The sequence below is a fragment of the Calliphora vicina genome, chromosome 1 (assembly GCF_958450345.1).
Source record: "Calliphora vicina chromosome 1, idCalVici1.1, whole genome shotgun sequence".
Classification (NCBI taxonomy): Eukaryota; Metazoa; Arthropoda; class Insecta; order Diptera; family Calliphoridae; genus Calliphora; species Calliphora vicina.
The window spans coordinates 37,781,869-37,803,677 of NC_088780.1; the positions used below are offsets into that span (position 1 = coordinate 37,781,869).

Sequence of the window (21,809 nt, forward strand, 5' to 3'; positions counted from 1 at the left end):
AATTTCAAAATTTATGTAAATCAAAAGTGTTTTTGAGTGTTTCTTGTACCTTGGTTGTGTTAAAAAGTTCACTTTGTACATTAATTTAGCAGCGCGTTCGTAATCTAATCGAATTAATTTAAAAAAATCTGTGTAAAGTAAAAAAATTATTAAAAAAAACGCAAAAAAATTAAAGAAATATAATTGATTATGTGATCATTGAAAATAATAATTATTTAATACAGAATTCATTGAAATAAAAGTTTTATTTTGAGAAAACAAAATATGAAATTTGAGAAATAAAAATAAAAATTGAAAAGAAAAAAGAAAAATCTTTAAAAGTGTTAATTTGTTTTTATAAATAACAAGAAAAATTAAAAAAAAAAAATAATACAAAATGAGTGAAATTTGGATGTATGGTCCAGACTATCCGGATGAGGATGAGGATGATTTTACTGATGAAGAAGATGATGAGTTTTATGATGATTTTGAAATACCTTTGCCCATCATTAGAACAACATCACCTTTGGATTCTCCGGAACTGGATCCATTGCAGAGAAAACCTCATCGAATGGATATTACAATCACATTAAAAAAAGTTGAGGTAAATATTTATAGGTTTTTCTTTTGTTTTGGTTTTCAAAGAAAGTTGAGGTAAATATTAAAGTTTTTTCGGAGTGTTTTTATATTGGTTTTTAATAACTTATATGACATTTTGAAGGGTCTACATCTGTCATTTATTTACACTTAATTATTGAACATTTTAGTAAACAACAAAGTTTTTTTTTTGCTTCGAAAATGTCGAATTTTTTGCCAACCAAGTGTTATATGCGGGAAGTTTTGCTTTAATTCTTTAATTTGAAAAAGGGACCGGCTAAAGCTCACCGGTTGCTCACCAAAGCTTATGGAGAATGTGTTTCATCAGTTTCAATGTGCGAAAGATGGTTTGTGCGGTTCAATAGTGGTGATTTTGACACGGAAACAAAGATCGCCAATTTGAAGACCAAGAATTGGAGGCATTATTATTATTAGTGAGGCTCTAAGATCAAAAGATCTTTTTTGCAACCTTAGATTTTTTCATCATAATAGATTTAGGCTACGTATAAAGCCAAGTATTCTATTTGGTGAGAGATAAGTTACGTCCCCCGTGGCCAATAAGGCCCTTCCAAGCCATTTAGTTCTGCAAATTGCCAGCATTGGGCAGTCACATATAACATGTTCAGAGGTTTCGGCATGAAGTACACAAAACCTGCACTGTTCATTTTCAACGTTATAAATTGGTGATACTTCAAACCACAGTGTCCAGTGAATAATCCAGTAATTATTCTCAAGTCAGCCTTTGCGAGCGAAAACAACAATTGGAATCTACGTCTGGATAGGGTGATGTATCGTTTGGACTGTCTTAGGCCTGGTTGATTACCCTAAAAACGGGCAAATTTCTATTCAACCCAAGAGCGAATACGTTCCATAGTGTACCCACGTGGGATGCCAAAGAACGGTTTAGGACCTATAAACGAGCATCGAGCGCCCCTGTTGGCGAGACAATCAGCGCGTTCATTGCCAGCGTGACCTTCATGGCCAGGTACCCAGCACAATGTAAGTTCATTGTGTGCGCCGAGTTCATTCAAGGATGTCCAGCAGTCCATAACAACACCAGGCCTCACTTCACATGTTGATAAGGCTCTAACAGCAGCCTGACTATCAGACATAACAAATATTCTATTATTCCTTAGTCTTCTTCTTAAGCACTCGTTGAGCATATAAGAATGGCGTAAATTTCCGCCTGAAATATTGATGGGAATGCACCCATTGGGATACCCCTTTGATAATTGGGACCATAGATACCAGCCCCAGTGTCACCATTAGCCTGTTTGGGACCATCAGTAAACCATACTTGATCGACATTATTTTGCCACCATTTTTGATTTAACCACTCGTCCCTTCCATGTATAAGGAGTTGCTGACATATAGTCCGATATTGCAATACTAGGATAATTTTCTAAGATGCCAAGAATGCGCCTGTGCCCAACTAGATCTCCTGGTATTACACGGGATATTCCCGGTAGTCTGGATGCACTCCTATAGGCCTCCTCCATTACCAATAAATGTAAGGGTGGGATGTGTAGGATTGCACTCAGAGCATGAGTAATAGAGACACAGATGAGGCGACATACCTTGTCAAGTAAAGCTCTCGCGGTCACCTGTTCTACTTTTTCCACCATGCCAGAGGCATTATTCAATGAAGATTGTTATCAAACTTAACAAGAGCTTGCCAAATCATTAAGAGCTACTCAAACAGCAATTTGAAAACGTTTGCGAGTAGCAGGATTCATGCAAAAGCAGGGAAAATGGGTACCATACGAATTGAAGTCGAGAGACCTTGAAAGATGATTTTGCAGTTCCGAAATGCTGCTTGAACACACCAAATAATTTTTTGAGATTAAAAATGGATCCATTACGATAAACCGAAGAGTAACAGATCGTATGTGAATCCCGATCAACTAGCCGAATCGACAGTAAAGCCAAATATCCATGGCGCTAAGGTAGTTCTCTGTATTTGGTGGAAGCAAAATGATCCTTTCTATTATGAGCTTCTAAAATCTGGCTGGACCATCACAGGGAACCTGTACCGAACACAATTGATTCATGTGAAGCGAGCATTGGCAGAAAAACGGACAGACATGTTATGAGAAAAAAAAGAGGGAAATAAATCTGTAACTTCTAAACCCTTAGTTCGATTTGAATGAAGTTTGACATGCGCACAGAAGAGGAGTTGTCAAGTTTAGGTTGATGGGCACACCAGTAAATGGTAAGAATGCGGCCAGGGTTCCCCAAAGTAGGACACCTCGGGTATGTTCAATTTTTAAAACGATCCTATTTCTTCGCCTGAGTTCTGACTTCAAAAAACATACACATATATGCTCAATTCACAATTGGTGTCGTAGCGTTGTATCATTGTATGTCGTAATTTTTTTTTTATTAATGTTTTGTTTTTATTCTGAAAAGTTTGTTTGAAAAATATTTATGACATACAACGCTACAACACTACGACATCAATTGTGAATTGGGCAATAGAATCTCCTCATCGAGCACTACAAAAAACCTCATCGTAGCTATCAGTTATCTCTTATAACTTAGGAGATATTCGCATTTGAAAATTAAATTTTCAATATTTTTGCCCATCCTACTCCAGTTTTTTGATAACAGCGGGTCCAAATATTTCCCGATTTTCTCCATTTTTCTTTTATTAGAATAACAACAAAATTTATGTCAAATAAAAAAAGAAAGTTATACGCATTTGAATTTAAAAATTTAAAAAATTCGATTTTTCGCTAGTTTTTGGGAAAAAAAGTATTTTTTTTCTTTTCAAGTTTTCAAAAAAACATTTTTAAAATGTGTATTAGCAATTTATACCTTTTGAAAATCTCACTTTACATTAAATGTTTTAAATGAAAACAAATTTGAAAATTTATAATACCGAGATGACCAGGTCCTCCTATTGTTTATCTAAAATTCAAATTTAGGGCAAAAATTCTCAAATCGCATAATCGATATCGAAATATAGTAACCCATTTTAGATGGCCAAATATGTTTTTAATTGTTTTGTAAAGTGTTCCGATAACCCCGCCCTTGGTATGTTTATTATAGCCAAAAAACTAAAAAAGCCCATTTTTGGCATTTTTCAAAACTTTTTTGAGAATTGCGGGATGCCTGATTACAAATTTCAAAATTTGTTTATAGTTTTCTATTTTCATTGGCAAAATCTATATAACTATAAAATTTTATTAAAAAATATTCATAAATAAAAATTTAATTTCAATTGAAAAATTTTTATCTTTGCAAAAACTCAATAAAAAGCATTTTTTTATTATTTCAAAAAAGTGTTCCATAAATTTTTTAATTGTCAAAAGTTATATATATTTTTGAAAAATAAACAAAATCCCCTATCCATTGATATATAACATGTCTACTTTATGTTTTTACGTGGCAAATTAATTAGGGAAAACTTAACAACTCGCAGAGAAAGAGGTTTTGATTCACCCGATTTATAGTCCAGACCTTGCTCCATCAGAATACTATTTGTTTCAATCGATATAGAACGCTCTTTCTGGAATACACTTCGGTTTTTGGAGCATAGTATCTTAAATTGGCTTGATTAGTTCTTGGCCTCAAAAGATGAGCCTGTCTTTTGGCGCGGAAAACATATGTTTCCTAAAAGATGGGAAAAGGACTTAGCTATGCCCAATGGACAATACTTTTGAATAAATTTAGATTGTACAAAGGATTCAAAATAATTTATAAAAATTTTAAAAAATTCCTTAATTTTTAAGTCATTGTGTGATTGATTGACCCTTACTCAAGTGATTGATTGACCCTTACTCAAGCAGCCATTTTAATCACTTTAGTTTTTTTTTTTTTTTTAATTATTTTTCTTAAGCCTGTTATAGCTTATTCTGGGCTAAAAATAAGACAAATATTACATATTTAATCTCATTTATTTAGCAATTATTATTAATTTCATCCTCTACTTCTCCTACAATTGAAATACGTTTTAATTTCTAACGGCAAATTTCAAAAGTGATTGATTGACCCTTACTCAAGCAGCCATTTTAATCACTTTAGTTTTTTTTTTTTTTTTAATTATATTTCTTAAGCCTGTTATAGCTTATTCTGGGCTAAAAATAAGACAAATATTACATATTTAATCTCATTTATTTAGCAATTATTATTAATTTCATCCTCTACTTCTCCTACAATTGAAATACGTTTTAATTTCTAGCAATTTGTTGGCAATCAAGAATAAACAATACACTTATAATTATTATAAATAATGTTGAGAATCATATATAATGTAACATCATCTACTTTATTTCAATGATACTTTGCCCTTTTAAACAAAGTAAAAAAGTTTATTCCCATTTAAATATCATACCTGCCAAAGACATGGCAGGTATTAATCCGCTTATGGCTGTTAAATGAGAAATACAAGAAAGAAAAGCTGATAAGAAAAGAAACGTAATAAGAATAAGTTTTATTTGATTGGGGCAGTTTTGGGGGAGAAAGTAGATTTTTGACATAAAAAGAAAAATTAAGCAAATTGGAAAATTAAATTATACAAATTATACTTACATATATTTAGATAGTATGTTTCTGAAACATATGCAGTAAAAAATTCGGGTTTGGCCCATTGTAGGTCCAACTTACTATGGTCTTATATACGTCGTTGCAAAGGTATTTGAAATATCTATCATTAGATATCTATATTGTCTATATTAATGACTTAGTAATCCAGATATATGTCAAAAATAGGTCAAAAATCGAGGTTGTCCTGGTTTTTTCCTTTTGTGGACCGATTTTAAATATGAAACTTCTCGCAAGCATGTCTGACAGAATTATTGAAGATTTGGAACCAGAAGATATCTAGGGTCTTCAGAAAATTGATTTCAACAGACAGACGGACAGACAGACAGACGGACATGGCTTAATCGACTCCGCTATCTATAAGGATCCAGAATATATATACTTTATAGGGTCGTAAAATTATATTGTGGAAATTACAAACGGAAGGAAAAACTTTTTATACGAAGGTGAAAGGTATAAAAAGAAGAACTGAAACAAAATCTATCGAAAAATTCACTATATGGTCAAATATAAAACTCGTTTTGTAATTTCTTTTCACATCGAATTTATTTTTGTTGAATTTTGTATAGATACTGTTATTCTATTTAGGCATTTATGTAGCACCGAGCCATATTCCGGGAATAAAATTGTATGGGCATTTAAGAAAAATAGTAAAGAAAAGTTTGAAAAAATTAACTTTTTTAATTTTGGACAATTTGGTCTATCACTCTAGTTTTACTAGATCGATTTTGCTAGTTTTCAATACCAAACATTTATGATCAACAAATAATATTTAGGAACTATTTAAATTCTTCTAAGGATTTGCTACTAGACTCTATCGTGCCTCCAGCAGACGATCAGACGGATATAGCTACATCGAATTAGATAAAGACATGGTTTTTTTTTGAAACATTTGTACAAAACTATTCCAGCAGCTCATAATAGATGAAACCCCTTATGTTCCCACCAAATACGGAGAATTAGGTTTGCTCAATAGATATTTGGCTTTGGTGTCGATTCGGCTGGTTGGCAAGGCTTCACATACGATCTCTTACGCTTCGAGTTATCGTATTGGATCCATTTTTCATCGCAAGAAATGATTCAGTGCAAAAATTATTTTCTTTTATAGCATTCAAGCAGCATTTCAAACTTACAAAATCGTCTTTGAAGGTCTCACAGCTACAATTCGTATGGTAGTATATTTCCCAGCTTTTGGATGAATCCTACTGCTTGCAAACGTTTTGAAATTGCTGATTGAGTAGCTCCAATTGTTTTTGCAAGCTCTTGTTGAGTTTGACAACAATCTTCATGGAGTAATGGCTCCAATTCTTGGTCTTCAAACTTTTTTTAATGGCCTGGGCGATGAACCGCACAAAACAATCTCTACCACATTGAAATCGATGAAACAGCGGCACTTTTTTCGAATTAAAGAAGTAAAGCAAAACTTCTCGTATATGAGGCTTTGTTGGCACATTTTCGAAGCAAAAAAAAAACTTTGTTTACACTATAATGTTCAATAACTATGTAAGTGAGCATAAATGAAAGTTATTAAAAACAAAAACCGTATTTAAAATCAAAAAACAATTGAATTTTTACATTAATTAAGGTTAGTTTATTATGAAACTAAAAAACACTCCATTTCAAGGTTTTTGTGGAATGGGGTGGTTAGTTTATTAACCACCCTGGCGGTTGGCATTAAAAATAATTATGATACAATTTTTCGTTACGTATAAATCATCATTTTGACTAAATTATTTGATCAAAACAAACGAACTACTAAAGTAACACTGAATTCGATGAACAATAAACACTCTGTGCTTTTTTTATTGAATGCGTAAAAGTCTCTTAGAAAAACTATGGTTTACAATATTTTCAAATTAATATATTAATCTAACCAGAGCACCCGGACGACAAAGTTTTGCAAGAAATATATAAATGGAGACTTCAAAAAATGAAATTGTTTAGAAATATGACAATAGATGCCAATAAACTATGTTTTAAAGACTATAGAAAAGGTGGTTGGAAAAGTGACCACTAATTGGCAAAGGATTAAAACAGTGAATATACACAGTACTGGTATGAGGGAATGAGTCTAAGGAGTGTAATTATAGATATTTACGATTAGGAACAGTGGAATAAATTAGTTTTATTTTGTATTATTTCTATATTCCTTATCAGAACATATGAAAATTTTAGCTTCAAATTAATTAAATCAATTAAACAACATTTTTGGAACAGAATAGCAACCCTATAATTCTGAAAGGGCTTGTTGAGTAGATCACTTTTGTAGAATAAACTTTTGGTCCAGCTGGTTTTCATTTTTCATGGTTTGAGCAAAAAATTCTAAAAAGGCAAAGCACCGATCCTCGAAAAAGATCTATTCTTGTATATCCCTATATCTTATTTAAACACGTACGAAGTTATTTTGCTATCACACAGTAAAAACCGTCGCCGTAATGTGTTTTCTAAAAAACTCAGTTTTTGGAACACATTTTCCCCGTATTAGGAATTTTGGTATTTAAAAATAAAAAGTGTTAAAAATTATAATTCCATTGCTTTAAGAACATTTGGATCTACTCTATTTCCAAATTTTGTGGTAATATCTTTAACTGTTAAAATTTTACATTAATTAAAATTTTATATTTTTGTTCATGGAAAATCTCAATATTAAATTTTTTTTGTTTCTAAGGTAAATTAAGTGCGAAAAATTCATACAATTATTTCATTTTACTAAACTGTTAGTCTTCAAGTCCTAAGGTTTTCACCAATACCAACTACTTATACAGAAAGCTTATATTTATTCATCAGGAGCTCCACAAACCTTGCTCCCTTTATATATTCCATGCAAAATGTGTTTTTGAAAAAAAAACGGCCATTTTTACATGTTCCAACTTTGGATGCATGTAACTTTTTATAGGGACATCATAACTGTTACCAAGTTATTTTTATAGTATTCGAAATTTTATCGCAAATATTTAGATATTTTAAAAAGCAATTTCGAACCTCCGTAGGCCCGACATATCTAAAAAAACTAAAAAAAGATCGAACAAAATTAAAAAAATAAATAAGTAAACCTAAATAACTCTTGACCTAAAAGTGATACATATGTAAATATATTTTTTGTAGATCTTCTTTAGGACTATTTATAGTTTTAATATCAGCTCATTCGGAACATAAAATAGATTTTTTGTGATTTTTTTAAAAAATGTGAGGCGTGTAATTTTGCCAATTAAGCGTAAAGAGCTTTATTTACAACTTTGGTATCTTTGGTGACCCCTACTGAAATTTCCCGGAAAAAATTTTCGTAGAATATTTGAATCCTTTAATGTCCTTTTTGAAAGGACTTTTCTTGATTTTCTCGGAAAAAGGGTAAAATTTACCCCTAAAGAGAGGAGCTAGAGGGTTAAGATCTTCCACAACTCTGACCATAAGAATTCTCTCAGATAATAACTTACAACATTTTTTTCAGTTAGTATAATGCTTCATTCGATAAAAAACTTTGACCCATTGCAAAAAAAATTCAGACCAGCTGGACTATAAGTTTATTCTACAAAAATGATCTACTCAACATGCTCTTTCAGAATTATAGGGTCACTATTCTGTTCCAATCAAAAAGTCTCAATTTGTTGGACAGTGTTATTTCAATTATTCATATAAAACATATAAATATATTTTTTTTTAGCCCTTTAAATTCTTTAAAAACCTTTACAATTTCAAGTTCAATAGCAAACTAAATTAATAGGTTTATAATGCATTGAAACACTCTTCCGCTTTCCATAAAGATTTATGTTGTTTAAAACAACACATTGCCATTTGCTCCTACACAACTAATGACATTTTGATTGTCATTTGAAATTCATACCCATTCAGTTTAATCCTTTTCTCCTTGTGAAATCCAGCACCCCAGTCACAGGCAATTAACCGGAAATTTATGTGTTGGTAAATAAATCAAAAGCACCTGTAGCCAGACATGAGAATAAAATTTAAAAACCAAAAGCTTTAGAAGATTTTAGATGAAGAATAGCATCAGGGACAAAGCTAAATAAAACCAATGAAATGCACTTTAGTTGGTTGGTTAGTTTGCTTTTATAATAATCCCGGAAATCCTTTTTTAGAAAACCACCTGCAAGAATAAAACTTACGTCACACATACACACAGTTAAGTGAGAGAGAGAGAATGGAAGCTAAAAATTATGGTTTGTAAAAGACATGCAGGCGCAGGCACAAGCACACATTTAAATACATATTTAGATACATTTGAAAACATACAAATGTATCTACGTACTTATGAATGGCTTATGCAGTGACATTAACCTTAAGGAAAACATGGGAGAAAAAGCTTTCTCCAATGAAATGAACAATGAACGTCAACAGCTGTTTCTGGGTAAAAGCTTTTATTTGAGAGAGTAATGTTGAAAACAGGGAGAGTTTGTAACAATAAACATGTTTTCTATTAACACTAGAAAAACCGGTTATAATGCAAAAAATACAAATATTTAAAATGAATTAAAAGGAAATACAAATTGAAAAGAGAATTGTCAGTGTTATTTATTCAATAGCTAAGTTTGTGTTTGAAATTTAAACTTAATTTGTTTATGATTAATGCTAAAATGAAGTCTTTAAACTGCTACTAACACAAAACTTTCACTTTTCTTAAGGATTTTGGCGCTAAAGTGAAAGTTTTGGCTTGCGTTAATAACAATAAAAAGCTTTACAGGACCTTTTTTGCAAGCTCTCAACAATAGTTTAGTTGCCTTAAGGCTTTTAAACATAAATGTTGTCAATTCGCTTAATATACTTAAAATATATATATTTTTTTTTAAATAAAAAGAGTTTTTAAAATTTTTTAAAAAACATTCAAGAGAAAAAGAAAAATCTGAAAATTAAAAAAAATATAAAAAATTAAATATTAACAACAAAAATACTACATTGAATTTAAACAAGAAAAAAGTTTTTACTGCTAAATAAAAATCCTTTTATTTTAATTAACTTCCTTTTACATTCGTGACCAGAAATTTTTGTTTTCCGCCCGGGGGATTTTCTTCATTTCAATGATAAATGTGTTCACACCATGACCATAATTAAAATAAAAAATGTGCCATTTCCTTTTGTTTGTTTTGTTTCCAAAAAAGTGTTAAATTCTTAACAGATCCTAAAAGCCTGAAAAAGCTCCACCGTCCCCTTAACATATTCCTTGGTTTTGATTAAGGAAATTTGTCATGATTGAAAAATATAAATTTTATACCGACATTTTGGTGTTGTTTTTATTGAATGACATAAAAATTAAGGAAAGAGACAAGAAATAAAAAAAAAAAATTGAATTAATGCGGGCAATAAATTTAACAAACAACAACAGCATAAGGAGCCAACTTAACATAAATACAACAACCACATTTACAGCTATTTGCCAATTTCAACAACAATAACAACATCCCACTAAATGAGCAAATATTACAAAAAGAGACCTAACCAAAAAAAGAAAAGAGCAAGTGATACTAATATATTCAAATAAACTTAATAAAAATTATTATTATAAATAAAACCATATTTTGTGTAATTAGATTTAATTGTTATTGTTATTATTTGTCTGTTAATTCTCCGTAAAGAGAGAGAGTGAGAGAGAGAGTATGGTAGTGAGTGCATAACAACGATAAAAAAGTATAATAAAATAAATAAAAAGAATAATTAAAATAGTTATTTGTTTAAGCTTATAAGTAGGTAATAATTAAACATTGTGCTACAGCTCATTAGTATTTTATTATGCTGATGGACAATGGCAGTGGCACCGGCAGCATTGTTGGCTCTAACCACAATACTGCCGGTTCTGTGGGCAATTGTAGCGGCGAGACTTTGAGTCGTTCGACATCGGCCAAAGATCTCAACAATGACGAGGATGATGACGATGCAGAGGAAGCGGAGGAGGAGGAAGAAGAAGATGATGAAAATAGTACAACGGTAAATATGGTTTAAATTTAATAAAGTTTTTAAATGAAAACAATCTTTGGATAATTTTTTAATAAATAAAATTTAATATCTTACGTGACATACCGTACGCGACAGATTTTTTTCTTATTGTAAAACAATATGTATTTAAAAACTAAAAAATAAATAACGAAATATATATTCGGTTTCATTAAACAATTTGATAATAGCAAAAAAACAATCAGAGTCAATTACATTTCATACTAAGTACTAATTGGGAGCTTAGTTTTCGCCGCAATCTTAGCCTAAACCATACCAAACTATTATTTTTGCCCTTAAAATGTAATACTTTCGCATAGTATTATTCAAATCATCTTGAAAAAAGTTTTAAAGGTTTATGTTTTGTCGTTCTCGTGGAATTTCCCATATGTTGGTCCCAAAAACCGTTGATCAGAAGAAAAGTGGCTCTTTTAAATTACAGATCCGATTGCAAAATTTTGTACAATCAGTTCGTACAGAGGACATAAGATATCAAAAAATGGAATTTTCGCCTACAGTATTAGAATACAAGCTGATCGCTTTTAGTTTGTAAAGCTTTGTAGAGCTCGTAATACGTAGAAACTTTTTTTCCTAAATCTTTTTTACCAAATTTTAAAATTAGTATAAACAAGTAAGAGACCTACATATATACAAAAGTAAATATTTTTTTTAAAAATTTTAAAGTTTGAAATTTTTTTTTCAAAAATTTTTTATTTTTTTTTTTAAAAAAATATATTTTTAATTTTTTAAAAATTAGTTTTTAAATTTATTAGTGAAAATAAAATTATGACAAATTTTTTTTTTTGGAGAAAAAAAATTCGAGTGTAAAAATATTTTCCCCGATTTTGACCTATTGTAGGTGCAACTTACTATGTCCTTATATATGTTGTTGCAAAGGACTTTGAAATATCCATCACTAGATATCCATATTGTCTATTTTAATGACTTGGTAATTCAGATATAGTAAAAAATAGGCCAAAAATCGAGGTTTTCCTGATATTTTCTTTATATCTCAGCCGTTTGTTGGCTGATTCTCGATTTTAAATAGCAACCAACCCGGGTCTATAGCGGATATATTCATGTATCATGTATATAAGTTATTTGAGGGCTAGGGAAAGTTGATTTCAACATACAGACGGATAGACAGACATGGCAATATCGATTTCTATGGGGTCGCAAATAAAAAATGTAGAAATTACAAATGGAATGCCAACTCAAGCTGAAAGGTATAAAAATGCCAAAAATTTTTCGCAAAAATAAAGCTTAATTTTTTAAAATTGTTCTCAAAGATTTTTGAAGGAATTTGTAATATTAATAAGAACTAGCTTTACAAATTACTAACAATAAATTGATAGCGGCCATATTGTTGAAGCTAAATTTGCCCAATTGGCTGTCATTTATTCAGTTTGTCAGTTGCCAAAAAATTGTCGAATTTGAGACGATACCATTCTACATGAGTCATGGATAATTGCACTCTTCGAAACCGCAGATAGGCTTTTCGATAGACCTCAAAAACAAACATTGTTTTATTTAACCCTCCAATGCTTAAGCATGCGTCAAGGCACTCATCGCCAAAATGCCAATAAATGCAAATATAACTGATTTTTCATTTAATTAAAATTTAAAGGTTAAAATTTCTATTTTTCTTTAGCATATTTTTCATTCTAGTGAGCAACTTTATCTACCTTTTACAATATGTTCCCTTATTTGCATTTAGCAGCTTCCTATTTATGATTATGCTTTTACGATAGCGAACGCTACACGTATGAAATTAATCATAATATAATGTTTAGAGTGACTAAATATTATCTGCTTGATTTGAATTAAAATTTACAACCATTTCTGTAGAACAATCGCGGATTACTGATAACAAACAATACAGTAGGTACAAGAACGTGACATTAGAGTTTTTTTTTTGCAAAATTTTCCCATGATAACAAATAATTAGAAGTCGTTTAGTATTATAATTGGGTGTATGACTTAAAAATATCGGATTTACAATATATGGCGTTTCTTTTGAATGTGGTTGTTGCTTTTAATAAATTATATGTCATTTTGAAGGTTTCAATCTGTCATTTATTCTCACTTAGTACTAGTGTTAACAGCAGAGTTTTTTTTTGCTTCGAAAATGTCGAAAAGCGTCAAGTTTTGCTTTACTTTAATTTGATTGCTCACCAAAACTTGTGGTGAATGTGTTTCATCGGTTTCAATGTGCGAGAGATGGTTTGTGCGTTTCAGAAGTGTGATTTTGACAAGGAAGACAAATATCGCCCAGGCCAGCCAAAAAAAAGTTTGAAGACCAAGATATTGCTTGTCCGAAATGATGTTTGAACGCTATAAAAGAAAATAATTTTTGCACCGAATCATTACTTGCAATTGGTTCCACTTCGATAAATCGAAGCGTAAGTGATCGTATGTAAAGCCCGGTTAACTAGCTGAATCGACAGCAAAGCCAAATATCCATGGTGCTAAGGTAGTTCTCTGTATTTGGTTGGAGCAAAATTATCGTTTCTATTATGAGCTGCTGAAATCTGGCTTGACCATCACAGGGAACCTGTACCGAACACAACTGATTCGTTTGAAGCGCTCATTGGCTGAAAAACGGCCAGACATGAAATTGTAATATTCCATCATGACAACGCTCCGCCACATGTTGCAATACCTGTTAAAAAGTATTTAGAATGAAGTGGTTGGGATGTTTTGATCACCAACTTTATAGTCCAGACCGTGCCCCGTCCGAATACTATTTGTTTCGATCATTGCAGGACGCTCTCTCTGGGATATGCTTCACTTTGGAACATAGTATTCTAAATTGATTTGTTCTTGGCCTCAAAAGATAATCAGTTCTTTTGGCTCGGAATCCATATATTGCCAGAAATATGGGAAAATATCATAGCCAACAATGGCCAATATTTTGAATAAATTAATATTGTACAAATGTTTTTAAAAAATTTTTACAATTTTGAAGAAAATTCGCATTTTTAAGTCATAAAGCCAAAAATATAGTGCGTGACTATTTAATGCTGTAACTCTTTTAAATTAATTTTTGATTTAAATTAAAATTTACCGACTCTTCTGTAGAAAGATGGCGGAGTTCTGATAACAAACAATAAATTAAGTACAAGACATTAAAGTTTTTTTTGGGCAAACTTTCCCATGATAACAACTAAGATAATTAGTTTAGTGTTAGATCTCAGTGGAACTTCCTGTGGAAATATCCATATATGAATATTGTTTTCTATACAGGTTATTAACCCTAGGTCTCCACGTAGCAATATTTATTGCTTCAATTGTCAAATTTGATTGCGTCAATGAAATTTGCGAGTGTAGACCGCAAATTGCCATATGTAGCAATCCATTGCGCAATGATTGCTCTGCTGATTGTCTAAGCAATTATTGCTAAGCAATAAGCTGTCAGTTCAGTTGTCATTAATGTAAAATTTCTTCTTTCTATGATTCGATGCGATTAATTCATCCATATTTAATTTATTTAAGAACCAAAACAAACAAAAAAACAAAGAAATTAGTGAAAAAAATCATTTAACGTAAAATAAACCACAGTTTTTCATAGAACTTCTCGCTTTGAAAATTTTGTATTTGTGACGAACGTTTTCTCCACCTAAAGCAATCACTCTGCTGTTGCTCTGCCGACGTTATTGCTTGAGCTTAGCAATAAAAATTGCTACGTGGAGACCTAGGGTAATTAACAATTTTTGCTCTCTGGTCACTGTGCCCTGAATTTTTTTAAATTTTCTCTTTTAAATTTTAGTTGTATTATAATATGATAATTAAAAAAAGAAACTGATAAACATTTAATTGCCTGGTTGAATATTTAATCAGCAATAATGCCAATCATGGTATTTTTTCCAATTTCCCACTCCTCCAACTATTCATTTATACATATAATTTTCCCTCATTTTTTTATTATTCATAAGAATGAATGTTTAAATGTCAATTATTTTCTAAATCATTGTGTTTTTATAAATTCAATATTCGTTTATTTATGTATTTATCTGTTTTGTTGTTGTTGTTGTATGCTTTGTTTTTGCATTAAATGCATGTCATGTGTAGATGACGTATAATTTGTTTAATAATAATTAAATCGAATTAGACATTGTAATGTGTATTTATTTTGTATGGCTGAGTGTTTGAATTTGTATTCTATTTTAAATTATTTAGCTAATAATCTATAATTGTATAAAAATGATAATCAAAAAAAAATTGTGATTAATTTTGTGATGAATGTGCAATGATTTATTGATAATTTGTGGTTAATGAGGGGGGGTGTAATCTGGTAAAATTATTTTAAAGAAACTAAATAAATATGTATATCAATCATTTTAGTTTAATAGACAGCTATTTATATTTTGAAAATAAGAAAACAAACAAGATTTTGATTAATCTGAAATGCATAAACCGGGCCAGTCAATATAATTTTGTAGGTATGCAACACACATTGGGTTGGATTGCTAAAGAAATTGTAAGAAACTTAAATAAATTACTAGTTACACTCTCTTGCCATCAAATTATAGAAAATACAATAATTTTCAACACAATTCAGGTGTAATGCAAAAAAAATAAATAAATTGGCTACCTTACATATCCAATGTAATCAATATAGTGTAGAGTAGGATAATTTTTGTGTGTGAAACATCCAGGATTGGGGCTTAACTAATTATAACAAGATAATAAAACATTTGAAAATTAAATTAATGAACTGAAATGTATTCATGCAGATAATTATTTTCTACAAATCGTTTTATATAAATATATATTGGGTGTATGTCTTAAAAATACATAATTTTTTCATATTTTTAGCTTTTATTTTGAAACATTTGCACAATGTAAATTTATTCAAAGTGTTGGCCATTGTTAGCTATGAACTTTTCCCATCTTTCTGGCAATGGATATGGATTACGAGCCAAAAGAACAGCTCATCTTTTGAGGCCAAGAACGAATAAAACCAATATCGGGGGCGTTCTACATTGATCCAAACAAATAATAGTCGGACGGGCACGGTCTGGACCATTGACAACAAAAAAAAATAAATAAGGGAAATCTTAACGACTCGCAGAGAATTTACCTAACATAGAAATTCATAAGAAAGTATGTTGCCTACATAACAGCATTTTTATGAATGTAAATAACAGTGCTAGGTAAATTCTCTTCGAGTTGTTAAGTTTTCCCTAATTTATTTGCCACGCAAAAAACATAATGTAGACATGTTATATATCAATCGATAGGGGATTTTGTCTATTTTTCAAAAATATATATAACTTTTGACAATTAAAAAATTCATGGAACATTTTTTTGAAAAATATAACAAAAATTGCTTTTTATTGAGTTTTTCCAAAGATACATAAACATTTTTGAATTGAAATTAAATTTTTATTTATAAATAGTTTTTAATAAAATTTTACAGTTATATAGATTTTTCCATTAAAAATAGAAAACTGGAAACAAATTTTGAAATTTGTAATCAGGAATCCCCCAAAAAAGTGTTGAAAAATCCCAAAAATGGGCTTTTTTAGTTTTTTGGCTATAATATCCATACCAAGAGCGGGGTTATCGAAACCTTTTACAAAGCAATTAAAAACATATTTGGCCATCTACACTGGGTTACTACATTTTGATATCGGGTATACGATTTGAGAATTTTTACCCTAAAGTTGAATTTTAGATAAAAAATAGGCGTTTTTTGGATGGACCTGGTCCCCTCGATATCAACAATTTTTAAATTTGTTTTCATTTAAAATATTTAGTGTAAAGTTAGCTTTTCAAAAAGTATAAATTCCTAATACATCTTTTTAGAAATTTTCTAGATAACTTAAAAAGAAAAAAAGTACTTTTTTTTTAACAAAAAAAAACGAAAATTCGCCTTTTTTAATTTTTTAAATTCAAATGCATATAACTTTGGACTTAGTCATTATTTTTAAACAATTCATTTTCTATTTGACACATACATATGTTATTAGTCTAATAAAAGAAAAATGGCGAAAATCGGGAAATATTTGGAGCCGCTGTTATCAAATAACTGGAGTAGGGTGGATAAAAATGTTGAAAATTTAATTTTCAAATGCGTATATCTCCTAAGTTATAAGAGATAGTGCTCGATGGGTAGATTCTATATGTGTAAGTTTTTTGAAATCAGAACTCAGACGCAGAAACAGGATCGTTTTAAAATTTGAACATACCCAAGGTGTCCGTCCTACTTTGGGGAACAATGGCCGCACCCCTGGTGGGCCCATGCGGTCAAAATTCAAAACTTAAACTCGACAACACTTCTTCTTTACGCATGTCAAATTTCATTCAAATCGGACTAAGGGTTTAGAAGTTACAGATTTATTTCAGTCTTTTTTTTTCTCATACCACTGTGCGGCGTCTATTTTCAAGCCGATTTAAGCCGAAAAAAATTTCGGCGCCGGCATACAGCTTACCAACCACGTCATTATAAATAGATTTTAACAAGTATTGCAAGATGTGGCCGACTGTTGTCATGTTGGAATATTATAGTTTCATGTCTGAATGAAACTATAATGTCTGAATGAAACTATAATGAAACTATAAATAATGGAGAAAATCGGGAAATATTTGGAGCCGCTGTTATCAAATATATATGTTATTTCAAATGCGTATATCTCCTAAGTTATAAGAGATAGTGCTCGATGAGGAGAGCAAGTATTGCAAGATGTGGCCGACTGTTGTCATGTTGGAATATTATAGTTTCATGTCTGGTCGTTGTTCGGAGAATACTCGCTTCAAACGAATCAGTTGTGTTCAGTACAGGTTCCCTGTGATGGTTTGGCAATATTTAAGCAGCTCATAATAGATAGGATCCTTTTGCTACCACCAAATGCAGAGCATTAGCGCCATGGATATTTGGCTTTGGTGTCGATTCGGTTGGTTGGCCGGGCTTCACATGTGATCTGTTACACTTCAGGTTATCGTGGTGGATCCATTTTCAGCGCAAGTAATGATTCGGTTCAAAAATGATTTTCTTTTATAGACTTCAAGCAGCATTTCGGACATGCAAAATCGTCTTTCAAGGTCTCTCAGCTTCAATTTGTAAGGTACCCAATACCCTGCTTTTGGATGAATTCAGCTGCTTGCAAACGTTTTGAAATTGCTGCTCGATTAGCTTTCAATGGTTTTGAAAGCTCTTGTTTTCATGGATTAACGCCTCCAATTCTTGGTCTTCAAACATTTTTGGCTGGACTGGGCGATCTTTGTCTTCCTTGTCAAAATTACCACTTTTGAACCCTATAAACCATCTATCGCATGTTGAAACCGATAGAACCCATTCAGCATAAGTTTTGGTGAGCAATCAGTTTGCTTAATTTTCAACAATAAAACAAGCCAAAAGACAGTGCATTTATTAACGATTTTTTGAAATTACATGGTCCCAGCGGACCTTTCCACACGTTCCCGTACTAAACACATTTAAATCTCAATAAAAACTAAACTATTGGTCGGATCGCTTTGATTTTTTTTAAACAATTCTAGATAAAATTTCCTTGGAATACATGTGGGGGCGGGTATACTTCCCATGGACCATCAAGGAGTAATTTGAGTTTGAAAATGAACTTCTCACCCGTCGGAGGGTTAAATAAGTGAAGCAAAACTTCCCGCATATGACGCTTTGTTGGAACAAAATTCGACTATTTCGAAGCAAAAAACAATGTTGTTGTTTACACTATAATGTTCTATAACCAAGTGAGAATAAATGACAGATATGTAGCCTTCAAAATGACATATAAGTGATTAAAAACAAAAATCGCGTTCAAAAGATATGCCAGCTAATGTAAATCCCGCATTTCTAACAACATTTGTTTGTTAAAAATCTGAAGGTGACCCAAATGATTTATCATTTTTCAAAGAAAACTAACTATTTATTGTTCATTTTACATATGTCCATGAAACTAAAGTAAAAGATTTGCCTTCAACTGTTTGAGTTTTAGCAGCAGGCTATTCAATTGTCATACACATGCCAGCTTCAAACCATTCAAAAATTTAAATAAAAACAAGGATGTCTTAAGGCATTTTCAAGCCTTCCTTGTGAAAAAAAAAAATTCAAGAGACAAAACGTTTTCCATTATTTTTCATTGTTAGTTTTCCTCTTTCATTTCTATATGAGATTAAAGGTCATTGACTTGCTACTTTTTCAAAGTTTCCTTGCTATTTGTTTGCTGCCAACAATAGAAAAGGTCTCTTATGAAATATTAAATCAACTTGGTAATTTACATGAATTTGTTAACAGATAATTTATATTATACGAGTAGCTATCTACATTTTTTGTATAACAAAATTATTATAATGTGCTTTTGTCTGCTGAGCTCTCTATATAGAAAAATAGTTTTTTTATGTAAATGAATGAAAAACAAACTCCTCTGCTGCTGCTGTTAGAAAAATATTTTCTATAAAATATTGAATATTTGTAAGAAATTGTTCACCAGAGACAATATCAACAATACACTCTACTTTTGCTTGTAAAGGGGCACTCACATCGAAACAGTTTTTGGAAAAACAAACTAATATGAATATAATAATAACAAAATATATATTGTATATTGTATAGTATTACTATTATTTGTTATTCTCCTGAGCATTTTAGTTAGTAAGTAAGAGGTTAAATGAATTAAGTCATCAAAATTTAAAAAGTTCATTATTAAGAGACTTACATTTTCACTAAAACAATTTATTATATAGACTATACCGAAACTTACACAACATTGATGTCCATCACACACATTTCAAAAAATTTACGATTTAATTGTGTTTATGCCAAGTTTGAAAATATCTGGTGAAAATTTAAGGCAATTATTCGAAATTTTGTAATATTCGTCTTCTCTAGTAGTAAAATACTAACCTTTTCATTAACAGAAAATTTTCATTTTTAAAAACAATTTTCAGCTGTTTTCTAAGAATTCTATTCATAATAGAATCAAAATAAAAATGTTGCAACATTTTTAAAAATAGTACCGAATGGTGTGATTTTAAAATCATAATTTTCTAGACTTTTTTAATAGTTTGTAAAAGTAGTAAACAAATTAACTTAAAATACAAAATACTAATATTTGTAAAAGGAAACTAAAATATTACTTTCACTTTTTATTTTATTCATTTTCATATTTCTAAAAATAGTACTAAAAATACTAACTATTTCAAAATCAAAATTTTCTACGCTTTTCATTGTTTTTAGTTATTTTGTAAAAGTAGTAAAAAAGCGAACTTAAAATATCAAATACTACTATTTTTAAAATGAAAGTAAAATACTACATACTTTAAAAAAAATTCACTTTTACTTATAATATTTCTGTATTTTAATATATTTTATTCATACTATCAAAATACATACTTGGGGTATTCACATGGACTGCTATTAGTCATATTGTCATAATGTCCTAATATATTATAATAGTTGTTGTTGTGTTTTAAACAAAAAAAGTACTATTTTATGATAAAACAATGAACTTAGTTCAAATAGTGTTATTAGTTTAGAACTTTTTTGTTTGAAACACAACAAAAATTTGATTAAACTATCAAAATATATTAGGACATTATGACAATATGACCAAATAGTAGACCGTGTGAATACCCCAACTATTTCTAAAAATAGTAGTAAAAATACTAACTTCTTCAAGATCAAAATTTTCTACGCTTTTAATTGTTTTTAGTTATTTTATAAAAGTAGTAAAAAACTAATTTTAAAACCAAATACTATTATTTTGAAAATGAAAGTAAAATACTACTTTAAAAAAAAAATTTCACTTATTCTTATAATTTTCATGTATTTTGAAATATTTTATTCATGAGACCCTTAAAATACATATTTAGCGCTATTTTTAAAAATAGTACTAAAATACTACCTTTTTTAAAAATCTAAATTTTCTAGATTTTTTCATAGATTTCAGTTATTTCCCCTAAACACTAACAAAAACTTAATTTAGCACCATTTTTAAAAATAGTACTAAAAATACTAACTTTTTCAAAATCAAAAGTTTCTAGACTTTTCATTTTTTTAAATGATTTTGTAAAAATAGCTACAAAAATGAACCTTTACTACTTAAAAAATCCTTTTTTTACTTTTCAGGATTTTAAAAATAGTACTAATAATACTACCTTTTTTAAAAATCTAAATTTTCTAGATTTTTTTTATAGAATTGAATTATTTCGTTAAGCAGTCAACAAAAATTTAATTTAGCACCATTTTTAAAAATAGTACTAAAAATACTACTTTTTACAAAATTAAAATTTTCTAGACTTTTTCATAGTTTTTAATTATTTTGTAAAAATATGTACAAAAATTAACCTAAAATACTTAAAACTATTATTTTTAAGAAGGTAGCTTAATACTTTTTTAAAAAAATCATAATTTGTTTTACTTATTTAAAAATAGTACTAATAATACTACCCTTTGAAAAATCAAAATTTTCTAGATTTTTTCATAGATTTCAATTCAAGCTGTAAGCACAAACTTAATTTAGCATCAAAATAGTACAAAAAATACTACTTTTTACAAATTTAAAATTTTCTAGACTTTTCATTGTTTTTAATAAAACAATGAAAAGTCTAGAAAAATAAAGAAAATAATAAAATTCAAAAGTTAACATAATAATACTTAAAAAGCAATCGTTTTTTTTACTTTGCAGGATTTTTAAAAATAGTATTAATAATACTGCCATTTTAAAAATCTAAATTTTCCAGAGTTTTTCATAGATTTCAATTATTTCAACAAAAATTTAATGTAG

General features: G+C 29.9%; 1 protein-coding gene across 2 annotated transcripts in view; it reads left to right on the forward strand.

Annotated features, from left to right (window-relative positions):
* Positions 1-413: 413 nt before the first annotated feature.
* The window catches only part of LOC135958197 (organic cation transporter-like protein), a 163,579-nt gene continuing 142,183 nt past the window's right edge, over positions 414-21,809 (forward strand). Inside the window, exon 1 of one of the 2 annotated variants that reach the window (XM_065509090.1) lies at positions 414-583. In XM_065509090.1, the coding sequence (XP_065365162.1) occupies positions 551-583 (33 nt within the window). In that variant the 5' untranslated portion in view covers positions 414-550. Of the gene's footprint in view, positions 584-10,788; positions 11,056-21,809 lie in introns of those variants that run through there. The other variant, XM_065509082.1, reaches the window with a different exon arrangement.